General features: G+C 40.8%; 1 protein-coding gene and 2 long non-coding RNA genes across 3 annotated transcripts in view; all 3 read right to left on the bottom strand.

Annotated features, from left to right (window-relative positions):
- Positions 1 to 288: 288 nt before the first annotated feature.
- Positions 289 to 3590, bottom strand: LOC135533672 (uncharacterized). Its single transcript, XR_010454571.1, has 4 exons — positions 3510 to 3590; positions 1512 to 3358; positions 871 to 1447; positions 289 to 666 (listed from the first exon to the last, which is right to left on the bottom strand). It is a non-coding gene; the product is annotated as an uncharacterized LOC135533672 (long non-coding RNA).
- A 4495-nt stretch (positions 3591 to 8085) lies between these two features.
- LOC135533670 (uncharacterized) lies at positions 8086 to 9663 on the bottom strand. Its single transcript, XR_010454570.1, has 4 exons — positions 9443 to 9663; positions 9090 to 9148; positions 8521 to 8743; positions 8086 to 8174 (listed from the first exon to the last, which is right to left on the bottom strand). It is a non-coding gene; the product is annotated as an uncharacterized LOC135533670 (long non-coding RNA).
- An 893-nt stretch (positions 9664 to 10556) lies between these two features.
- The window catches only part of LOC135533669 (circadian locomoter output cycles protein kaput-like), a gene marked incomplete at its 5' end in the record, with an annotated part of 24446 nt that continues 22493 nt past the window's right edge, over positions 10557 to 12509 (bottom strand). The window contains one exon of the mRNA XM_064960945.1: positions 10557 to 11370. Within this exon, the coding sequence (XP_064817017.1) occupies positions 11164 to 11370 (207 nt within the window). The remainder of the gene's footprint in view (positions 11371 to 12509) is intronic.

Below are 12509 nucleotides of genomic sequence, written 5' to 3'. Positions count from 1 at the left end.
CGGTATGGTGTGTGTGGCGGTATGGTGTGTGTGTGTGGTGGTATGGTGTGTGTGTGTGTGGTGGTATGGTGTGTGTGTGTGTGGCGGTATGTTGTGTGTGTTCCTGGGTCTCCTCAGGACATAGTCAGACCAGGTACAGACAGTGTGTGTGTGTGTGTGTGTGTGTGTGTGTGTGTGTGTGTGTGTGTGTGTGTGTGTGTGTGTGTGTGTGTGTGTGTGTGTGTGTGTGTTCCAGTGGAGGCCGTCACTGCTCCTGTGAAGTAAGCGACAAAAACACACAACCAACAATACATTTGTAAATCGGGTTTTATTTTCATATTGACCGAGGGAGAGCGGGAGGAGAAGGGTTGAGAATACAGGAAACACTGTGTTTCCATGTTGCTTTGGGAGAGAGGGAGGACACAGCTGGTGACAGGAAGAGGAAATGCACGTCAGCAGAGTCCCATTAACACTAGTTGGAGTTACCTGGTAAATGTACAGTATACTAGTTGGGATTACCTGGTAAATGTACAGTATACTAGTTGGGATTACCTGGTAAGGGTACATTAAAACTAGTTGGGATTACCTGGTAAGTGTACATTAAAACTAGTTGGGATTACCTGGTAAATGTACAGTAAACTAGTTGGGATTACCTGGTAAGGGTACATTAAAACTAGTTGGGATTACCTGGTAAGGGTACATTAAAACTAGTTGGGATTACCTGATAAATGTACGTTAAAACTAGTTGGGATTACCTGGTAAATGTACGTTAAAACTAGTTGGGATTACCTGGTAAATGTACGTTAAAACTAGTTGGGATTACCTGGTAAGGGTACATTAAAACTAGTTGGGATTACCTGGCAAATGTAGGTTAAAACTAGTTGGGATTACCTGGTAAATGTACAGTAAACTAGTTGGGATTACCTGGTAAGGGTACATTAAAACTAGTTGGGATTACCTGGTAAGGGTACATTAAAACTAGTTGGGATTACCTGGTAAATGTACGTTAAAACTAGTTGGGATTACCTGGTAAATGTACGTTAAAACTAGTTGGGATTACCTGGTAAATGTACGTTAAAACTAGTTGGGATTACCTGGTAAGGGTACATTAAAACTAGTTGGGATTACCTGGTAAATGTACGTTAAAACTAGTTGGGATTACCTGGTAAATGTACGTTAAAACTAGTTGGGATTACCTGGTAAATGTACATTAAAACTAGTTGGGATTACCTGGTAAATGTACGTTAAAACTAGTTGGGATTACCTGGTAAATGTACATTAAAACTAGTTGGGATTACCTGGTAAATGTACGTTAAAACTAGTTGGGATTACCTGGTAAATGTACATTAAAACTAGTTGGGATTACCTGGTAAGGGTACATTAAAACTAGTTGGGATTACCTGGTAAGGGTACATTAAAACTAGTTGGGATTACCTGGTAAGGGTACATTAAAACTAGTTGGGATTACCTGGTAAGGGTACGTTAACTAGTTGGGATTACCTGGTAAATGTACGTTAACTAGTTGGGATTACCTGGTAAGTGTACATTAAAACTAGTTGGGATTACCTGGTAAGTGTACAGTAAACTAGTTGGGATTACCTGGTAAATGTACATTAAAACTAGTTGGGATTACCTGGTAAATGTACAGTAAACTAGTTGGTGTTACCTGGTAAGTGAGGTTTCTGAGCTGGTTTTTAACCAGTAAACTAGCAGGATTTCTAGAAACCACCACGGTGTGTATTGGTGAAATAACAGTTAGTTCTAGAAACCACCATGGTGTGTATTGGTGAAATAACAGTTAGTTCTAGAAACCACCACGGTGTGTATTGGTGAAATAACAGTTAGTTCTAGAAACCACCGCGGTGTGTATTGGTGAAATAACAGTTAGTTCTAGAAACCACCACAGTGTGTATTGGTGAAATAACAGTTAGTTCTAGAAACCACCGCGGTGTGTATTGGTGAAATAACAGTTAGTTCTAGAAACCACCACAGTGTGTATTGGTGAAATAACAGTTAGTTCTAGAAACCACCACGGTGTGTATTGGTGAAATAACAGTTAGTTCTAGAAACCACCGCGGTGTGTATTGGTGAAATAACAGTTAGTTCTAGAAACCACCGCGGTGTGTATTGGTGAAATAACAGTTAGTTCTAGAAACCACCGCGGTGTGTATTGGTGAAATAACAGTTAGTTCTAGAAACCACCACAGTGTGTATTGGTGAAATAACAGTTAGTTCTAGAAACCACCGCGGTGTGTATTGGTGAAATAACAGTTAGTTCTAGAAACCACCGCGGTGTGTATTGGTGAAATAACAGTTAGTTCTAGAAACCACCACAGTGTGTATTGGTGAAATAACAGTTAGTTCTAGAAACCACCGCGGTGTGTATTGGTGAAATAACAGTTGGGTTTCAGTCTGTCAATGGTAAAGAAACACTGTTCAGGTCCAACATTCAGAATAGTCCAAACAGAGCTGCTTGTTACAGCAACATCGGAACAACGGAATCATAGAATCAGAACATAGAATTTCAGAACTCGATTCTCATACTATTGAATGGAACATGATTGAACCACTTCATCACACAAGCCTGTTTCTCTTCTACAGCAGAATGGCGCCGTCCCACCCTGTTTCATACACATAGTGCACTACTTTAGACCAGCTCTGGACAAAACGTAGTGCACTATATAGGAAATAGGTTGTCATTTGGGACACCAGTCAAACAAGGTACATCCTTTAACCTCTTCCACCGTTACATTCTTTGGGCTGGTTGTATATCAGTGATGTGGAAATAACACCACAATAACAGATGCATTTTTTTTCAGCAATAAAACTCACAAAACACTAAAACTCAAGGACCTGAATTTGCTGAGGGATGTGTGTCAAAAGGGTAGTGTGTGTGTGTGTGTGTGTGTGTGTGTGTGTGAGACAAACACTTTGTCATAGCTTTGTAGGTAATGGATTCACCATGAAGCCATGCATCAAGTCTACGCATTAATACCTTGATGTGTAAAATCCACAGGAACACAGTGGAGGTTGTTGTCGTGGCAACACGCTCAGTCTCACACTAACATGTATTCAGGTTGGGCTGCATCTCTCTTGGGCGACGTCATCACCAGCCCAAACACAGAGGAAGATTCTAGACTATTCACTAGTCGTCATCGTTACTGCAACGCATGAACTGATTGGCTGTTCCCGTGTGATACAGGAAGTAGAACAAAACGAAGAAGAGAAATGACAATCACAGACGTTCTGGGAAGTCCTTTTTCCAAACAACACACTCCTCCTGTCCAAGACTTTTACTGTTAGATATGTCTTCACTGTTACATTACTGACTGACCACTGACCAGACCTGGATCAAATATCAACTGACTACTGACCAGACCTGGATATAATATCAGCTGACCAGACCTGGATATATTATCAACTGACTACTGACCAGACCTGGATTAAATATCAGCTGACCAGACCTGGATATAATATCAACTGACTACTGACCAGACCTGGATATAATATCAACTGACTACTGACCAGACCTGGATCAAATATCAACTGACCAGACCTGGATCAAATATCAACTGACCAGACCTGGATCAAATATCAGCTGACCAGACCTGGATATAATATCAACTGACTACTGACCAGACCTGGATATAATATCAACTGACTACTGACCAGACCTGGATATAATATCAGCTGACTACTGACCAGACCTGGATATAATATCAACTGACTACTGACCAGACCTGGATCAAATATCAACTGACCAGACCTGGATCAAATATCAACTGACCAGACCTGGATCAAATATCAACTGACCAGACCTGGATCAAATATCAACTGACCAGACCTGGATCAAATATCAGCTGACCAGACCTGGATATAATATCAACTGACTACTGACCAGACCTGGATATAATATCAGCTGACCAGACCTGGATTAAATATCAGCTGACCAGACCTGGATATAATATCAGCTGACCAGACCTGGATTAAATATCAGCTGACCAGACCTGGATCAAATATCAACTGACTACTGACCAGACCTGGATTAAATATCAACTGACCAGACCTGGATTAAATATCAACTGACCAGACCTGGATCAAATATCAACTGACCAGACCTGGATCAAATATCAACTGACCAGACCTGGATCAAATATCAACTGACCAGACCTGGATCAAATATCAACTGACTACTGACCAGACCTGGATTAATTATCAACTGACCAGACCTGGATCAAATATCAACTGACTACTGACCAGACCTGGATCAAATATCGACTGACCAGACCTGGATCAAATATCAACTTACCAGACCTGGATCAAATATCAACTGACCAGACCTGGATCAAATATCAACTGACCAGACCTGGATCAAATATCAACTGACCAGACCTGGATCAAATATCAACTGACCAGACCTGGATCAAATATCAACTGACTACTGACCAGACCTGGATTAATTATCAACTGACCAGACCTGGATCAAATATCAACTGACTACTGACCAGACCTGGATCAAATATCGACTGACCAGACCTGGATCAAATATCAACTTACCAGACCTGGATCAAATATCAACTGACCAGACCTGGATCAAATATCAACTGACCAGACCTGGATCAAATATCAACTGACCAGACCTGGATCAAATATCAGCTGACTACTGACCAGACCTGGATATAATATCAACTGACTACTGACCAGACCTGGATCAAATATCAACTGACCAGACCTGGATCAAATATCAACTGACCAGACCTGGATCAAATATCAACTGACCAGACCTGGATCAAATATCAACTGACCAGACCTGGATCAAATATCAGCTGACCAGACCTGGATATAATATCAACTGACTACTGACCAGACCTGGATATAATATCAGCTGACCAGACCTGGATTAAATATCAGCTGACCAGACCTGGATATAATATCAGCTGACCAGACCTGGATTAAATATCAGCTGACCAGACCTGGATCAAATATCAACTGACTACTGACCAGACCTGGATTAAATATCAACTGACCAGACCTGGATTAAATATCAACTGACCAGACCTGGATCAAATATCAACTGACCAGACCTGGATCAAATATCAACTGACCAGACCTGGATCAAATATCAACTGACCAGACCTGGATCAAATATCAACTGACCAGACCTGGATCAAATATCAACTGACTACTGACCAGACCTGGATTAATTATCAACTGACCAGACCTGGATCAAATATCAACTGACTACTGACCAGACCTGGATCAAATATCGACTGACCAGACCTGGATCAAATATCAACTTACCAGACCTGGATCAAATATCAACTGACCAGACCTGGATCAAATATCAACTGACCAGACCTGGATCAAATATCAACTGACCAGACCTGGATCAAATATCAACTGACCAGACCTGGATCAAATATCAACTGACCAGACCTGGATCAAATATCAACTGACTGACCAGACCAATGCAAACTCGTTACATTTCCGTGACGTAAAATCTGATTCGTTTTTCATGATTTGATTTGTTGATTCGTCCCTAATAAGCAGAAAAGCAACGCACCAGAAGAATGGTTTGTTATCTGTCATTTCCCCATCTCCTGACAGACATGTGACGTGTTCTGTCTGGCCTGGAGAGACTGAGCATGTGCAGATGTCAGGTTATGATTGGGCCCCATGTGAGGCCTGTGTATACTGGAGCAGATAGATGCATGTCTGCTGAGTCCTTGGCTGATTCTCCAATGGCACCCTATTCCCTATGTAGTGCACTACTTTAGACCAGAGCCCTATGGCACCCTATTCCCTATATAGAGCAGTACTTTAGACCAGAGCCCTATTCCCTATATAGTGCACTACTTTAGACCAGAGCCCTATTCCCTATATAGTGCACTACTTTAGACCAGAGCCCTATTCCCTATATAGAGCACTACTTTAGACCAGAGCCCTATTCCCTATATAGAGCAGTACTTTAGACCAGAGCCCTATTCCCTATATAGTGCACTACTTTAGACCAGAGCCCTATTCCCTATATAGAGCACTACTTTAGACCAGGGCTCTATGGCACTATTCCCTATATAGAGCACTACTTTAGACCAGAGCCCTATTCCCTATATAGAGCACTACTTTAGACCAGAGCCCTATTCCCTATATAGTGCACTACTTTAGACCAGAGCCCCTATTCCCTATATAGTGCACTACTTTAGACCAGAGCCCCTATTCCCTACATAGTGCACTACTTTAGACCAGGGCCCTATTCCCTATATAGTGCACTACTTTAGACCAGAGCCCCTATTCCCTATATAGTGCACTACTTTAGACCAGAGCCCTATTCCCTATATAGTGCACTACTTTAGACCAGAGCCAATAGGAGAGTACCATTTTGGACACACCAGTTTTATTCCTGAGCAGAGACCATTCAGCAAATTGTGGATACTTGAATAAGGGAGTTCGTATAAGACACAGGGGGAAACACACACAATGTAAACACACACACACACACTCAATGTAAACACACACATACACACACACACAATTTCCAGATGTAAACTCATGGACAAGAACACAGACTCACATACTCTCTCACACACACAAACACACAAACACACATTTCCACACACATCCAGATTCAACACAGCTCGGTTTGTAATTTACTGTGTTAGAACTCATTAAGTGCTATAATATCATGGGGGAGATTTACTGTCTGTAATTTACTGTGTTAGACCTCATTAAGTGCTATAATATCATGGGGAGATTTACTGTCTGTAATTTACTGTGTTAGACCTCATTAAGTGCTATAATATCATGGGGGAGATTTACTGTCTGTAATTTACTGTGTTAGACCTCATTAAGTGCTATAATATCATGGGGGAGATTTACTGTCTGTAGGTCTGTAATTTACTGTGTTAGACCTCATTAAGTGCTATAATATCATGGGGAGATTTACTGTCTGTAGGTCTAATTTACTGTGTTAGACCTCATTAAGTGCTATAATATCATGGGGGAGATTTACTGTCTGTAGGTCTGTAATTTACTGTCTAAGACCTCATTAAGTGCTATAATATCATGGGGAGATTTACTGTCTGTAATTTACTGTGTTAGACCTCATTAGGTGCTATAATATCATGGGGAGATTTACTGTCTGTAGGTCTGTAATTTACTGTGTTAGACCTCATTAAGTGCTATAATATCATGGGGGAGATTTACTGTCTGTAATTTACTGTGTTAGACCTCATTAAGTGCTATAATATCATGGGGGAGATTTACTGTCTGTAATTTACTGTGTTAGACCTCATTAAGTGCTATAATATCATGGGGGAGATTTACTGTGTTAGACCTCATTAAGTGCTATAATATCATGGGGGAGATTTACTGTGTTAGACCTCATTAAGTGCTATAATATCATGGGGGAGATTTACTGTCTGTAATTTACTGTGTTAGACCTCATTAGGTGCTATAATATCATGGGGGAGATTTACTGTCTGTAATTTACTGTGTTAAACCTCATTAAGTGCTATAATATCATGGGGGGATTTACTGTCTGTAGGTCTGTAATTTACTGTGTTAGACCTCATTAAGTGCTATAATATCATGGGGGAGATTTACTGTCTGTAATTTACTGTGTTAGACCTCATTAAGTGCTATAATATCATGGGGGAGATTTACTGTGTTAGACCTCATTAGGTGCTATAATATCATGGGGGAGATTTACTGTCTGTAATTTACTGTGTTAGACCTCATTAAGTGCTATAATATCATGGGGAGATTTACTGTCTGTAATTTACTGTGTTAGACCTCATTAAGTGCTATAATATCATGGGGGAGATTTACTGTCTGTAATTTACTGTCTAAGACCTCATTAAGTGCTATAATATCATGGGGGAGATTTACTGTCTGTAATTTACTGTGTTAGACCTCATTAAGTGCTATAATATCATGGGGAAGATTTACTGTCTGTAATTTACTGTCTAAGACCTCATTAAGTGCTATAATATCATGGGGAGATTTACTGTCTGTAATTTACTGTGTTAGACCTCATTAAGTGCTATAATATCATGGGGGAGATTTACTGTGTTAGACCTCATTAGGTGCTATAATATCATGGGGGAGATTTACTGTCTGTAATTTACTGTGTTAGACCTCATTAAGTGCTATAATATCATGGGGAGATTTACTGTCTGTAATTTACTGTGTTAGACCTCATTAAGTGCTATAATATCATGGGGGAGATTTACTGTCTGTAATTTACTGTCTAAGACCTCATTAAGTGCTATAATATCATGGGGGAGATTTACTGTCTGTAATTTACTGTGTTAGACCTCATTAGGTGCTATAATATCATGGGGGAGATTTACTGTCTGTAATTTACTGTGTTAAACCTCATTAAGTGCTATAATATCATGGGGGAGATTTACTGTCTGTAATTTACTGTGTTAGACCTCATTAAGTGCTATAATATCATGGGGGAGATTTACTGTGTTAGACCTCATTAGGTGCTATAATATCATGGGGGAGATTTACTGTCTGTAATTTACTGTGTTAGACCTCATTAAGTGCTATAATATCATGGGGAGATTTACTGTCTGTAATTTACTGTGTTAGACCTCATTAAGTGCTATAATATCATGGGGAGATTTACTGTGTTAGACCTCATTAGGTGCTATAATATCATGGGGGAGATTTACTGTCTGTAATTTACTGTGTTAGACCTCATTAAGTGCTATAATATCATGGGGAGATTTACTGTCTGTAATTTACTGTGTTAGACCTCATTAAGTGCTATAATATCATGGGGGAGATTTACTGTCTGTAATTTACTGTCTAAGACCTCATTAAGTGCTATAATATCATGGGGGAGATTTACTGTCTGTAATTTACTGTGTTAGACCTCATTAAGTGCTATAATATCATGGGGAAGATTTACTGTCTGTAATTTACTGTCTAAGACCTCATTAAGTGCTATAATATCATGGGGGAGATTTACTGTCTGTAATTTACTGTGTTAGACCTCATTAAGTGCTATAATATCATGGGGGAGATTTACTGTGTTAGACCTCATTAGGTGCTATAATATCATGGGGGAGATTTACTGTCTGTAATTTACTGTGTTAGACCTCATTAAGTGCTATAATATCATGGGGAGATTTACTGTCTGTAATTTACTGTGTTAGACCTCATTAAGTGCTATAATATCATGGGGGGGATTTACTGTCTGTAATTTACTGTCTAAGACCTCATTAAGTGCTATAATATCATGGGGGAGATTTACTGTCTGTAATTTACTGTGTTAGACCTCATTAAGTGCTATAATATCATGGGGGAGATTTACTGTGTTAGACCTCATTAAGTGCTATAATATCATGGGGGAGATTTACTGTCTGTAATTTACTGTGTTAGACCTCATTATGTGCTATAATATCATGGGGGAGATTTACTGTCTGTAGGTCTGTAATTTACTGTCTAAGACCTCATTAAGTGCTATAATATCATGGGGAGATTTACTGTCTGTAATTTACTGTGTTAGACCTCATTAAGTGCTATAATATCATGGGGGAGGTTAAATATATACTTTCTGTGTATAATAAGACTGTTTCTGTCTTCATTAAAAAATAATCCATTCTATATACATGCAGTACTCTTAATAGAAGGGTCATATACTTCTGGAAATATATATATATATATATATCTCTGAATAGTCTGTTAAAATATATATATCAACTGACCCTGTGTGTTGTGACTATTGGCACTTGGAATAACTAATATACCCATTATAGATGATCCCAGACCTGTGTGTTGTGACTATTGGCACTTGGAATAACTAATAAACCCGTTATAGATGATCCCAGACCTGTAAGACGGCACCATTCATATAGAACATTTAGAAGATGTTTTTTTTTCTTCCCCAAAGCAACTTAAGAGTCAGTCATACGTGCATAGATTTGACGTACGGACGAGCTGGAATCAAACCCACGACCTTTGGGGTTGCAAGTGCCTTGCTCTACCAACTGAGCCAACAAGACCGAAGGGATCTGGGACCAGGCTGAGTAATATCGCCGACACCCTGGTCTGGTTTAGACTGGATTTACCCGTAGGTCTGTTTGGTCGTCATGATCTGATTGGATCAGACGTGGTTGTTGTTCTGATAAAACGTTTCAAAATGTTGAGTCTAAAAAATAAAAAAAAAATTTAAAAAATGTTGAGTTTTAAAAAAAATGACATTTTCCAGCTTCCCACGAGAACCCAAGCCCGTCCATTAAACGAACGGTGACACAACATCTCTCCCTCCGAGGGCCATGTTCCAACACAAATAGAATACACCCTTAAACTGAATGCCTTTGATAACCTCAAGGCAGGAAGGGAGGAAGGATTGATGCATAAGTGTTGGAACAGAGCCGAAGACCTTTAGGTGGAAGAGAGAGGCGGCTCTGCATCCTAGCTGAACGTCTGTCAGCTCATATCTGACCAGGAAAACACTGAATAAAGTCTAAAGTCATTTTGTCAAAAGTTACTAATAAAAACGTACAGTTATTTACCCATGCAAATCATATAAAATTGTCATTTCCCGTGTTTTTCTTTGTAGCTATAATGGATATTTACATGTTTTATTTTAATGTGACACACGTCTGTACTGTACAGACCCACAGAGTCAGTCCATCACCACAACGGTCCTTTTGGAGTCTCTCGTTACCGTGGCAACGCAGAGAGTTCTACCGGGTTTCCACGGACACCGAGGTTCCGGTCCGTACTATTGTCACCGCGGTGATGAGGAGTTCCTCTGGGAAGGTGAAATCCAGGTGGGGCCAAACCTCCTGAAGATCTCCTGACTGCAGGCTTTAGTTCCGGCCCTGCGCTAACCAACACACCTGATTCAGTCTAGGTGAACATCAAGGTCCTGTTGAGCAACTGAATAGGTGTGTTAGAGCAGAGCCGGAGCCAAACCCTGCACAGTTAGTAGCTTTCTAGGACGAAGGGCTGGCCACCCTCACCGTTACCCATAATTCAGTTTGTTATGGCGGAAGATAGAGGGGGTCAACACAGCAGCTATATTGGTAGGGGTGATAGGAGGGGGGGTTGGGTGACTCCAACACTGTAGTTCCATTAGAAAAACACACAACACAATCCAGGACACCCCTCCACACCTCTGATTGGTTCAGCCTTCAGGTCATAGAGTCTGATTGGACGCCTGGCCTACTGTGCTTGGCTGCTGGAGCTGTCAGTCCGGTGCGAAGGCGGGCCTTTGGGTTGTTTCTGCGGCTGTGGTTTCAGCTGCAGCTGATGCCTCTGGTTGTGAGGCTGTTGTTGTTGTGTTACCTGGGTGAAGGCCTGTTGCTGTTGTTGCATGGGGAATGCTGCCTGCAGGATCAGCTGCTGGTTGCCGTGGAGAAGACGGGTGCCCTGGTTACGGGAAGTAAGACAATGGATTAGAATGGTGTTCTAATTCTATGGTTAGAACACTGTGAAATCCGTAAAAATTCTAATACAGTCCAGGTTGATATTCCCCTTGGCCACAGATCTAGGATCAGGGTAAAGCATTCATTCTGCCTCGGTCCCTATTGAACTTTGCCCCCACACTGCTCTCTGCTGGTTACATGTAGGAACTGCTGCTGCTACTGTGCAGGCTGGTTGTCTGAAATGACACCAGATTCTCCACATAGGGGACTACTGTTGACCAGGCCCATAGGGAAGAGGGTGCCATTTTGGACTCAGTCCTAATCCATCGCTATACACACTCCATCCCTCTGTGAACTGCCTGTCTATGGCTAGATTACCTGTTGAAACTAGAGGTGACCTGTTGAAACTAGAGGTGACCTGTTGAAACTAGAGGTTACCTGTTGAAACTAGAAGTTACCTGTTGAAACTAGAGGTTACCTGTTGAAACTAGAGTTTACCTGTTGAAACTAGAGGTTACCTGTTGAAACTAGAGGTTACCTGTTGAAACTAGAGGTTACCTGTTGAAACTAGAAGTTACCTGTTGAAACTAGAGGTTGCCTGTTGAAACTAGAGGTTACCTGTTGAAACTAGAGGTTACCGGTTGAAACTAGAGGTGACCTGTTGAAACTAGAGGTGACCTGTTGAAACTAGAAGTTACCTGTTGAAACTAGAGGTTACCTGTTGAAACTAGAGGTGACCTGTTGAAACTAGAGATTACCTGTTGAAACTAGAGGTGACCTGTTGAAACTAGAGGTTACCTGTTGAAACTAGAGGTGACCTGTTGAAACTAGAGGTGACCTGTTGAAACTAGAGGTTACCTGTTGAAACTAGAGGTTACCTGTTGAAACTAGAAGTTACCTGTTGAAACTAGAGGTTACCTGTTGAAACTAGAGGTTACCTGTTGAAACTAGAGGTTACCTGTTGAAACTAGAGGTTACCTGTTGAAACTAGAAGTTACCTGTTGAAACTAGAGGTTACCTGTTGAAACTAGAGGTTACCTGTTGAAACTAGAGATTACCTGTTGAAACTAGAGGTGACCTGTTGAAACTAGAGGTTACCTGTTGAAACTAGAGGTTACCTGTTGAAACTAGAGGTGACCTGTT

Source organism: Oncorhynchus masou, unplaced genomic scaffold, assembly GCF_036934945.1.
Source record: "Oncorhynchus masou masou isolate Uvic2021 unplaced genomic scaffold, UVic_Omas_1.1 unplaced_scaffold_2569, whole genome shotgun sequence".
NCBI lineage: Eukaryota > Metazoa > Chordata > Actinopteri > Salmoniformes > Salmonidae > Oncorhynchus > Oncorhynchus masou.
This window is presented reverse-complemented; position numbering and strand designations above follow the sequence as displayed.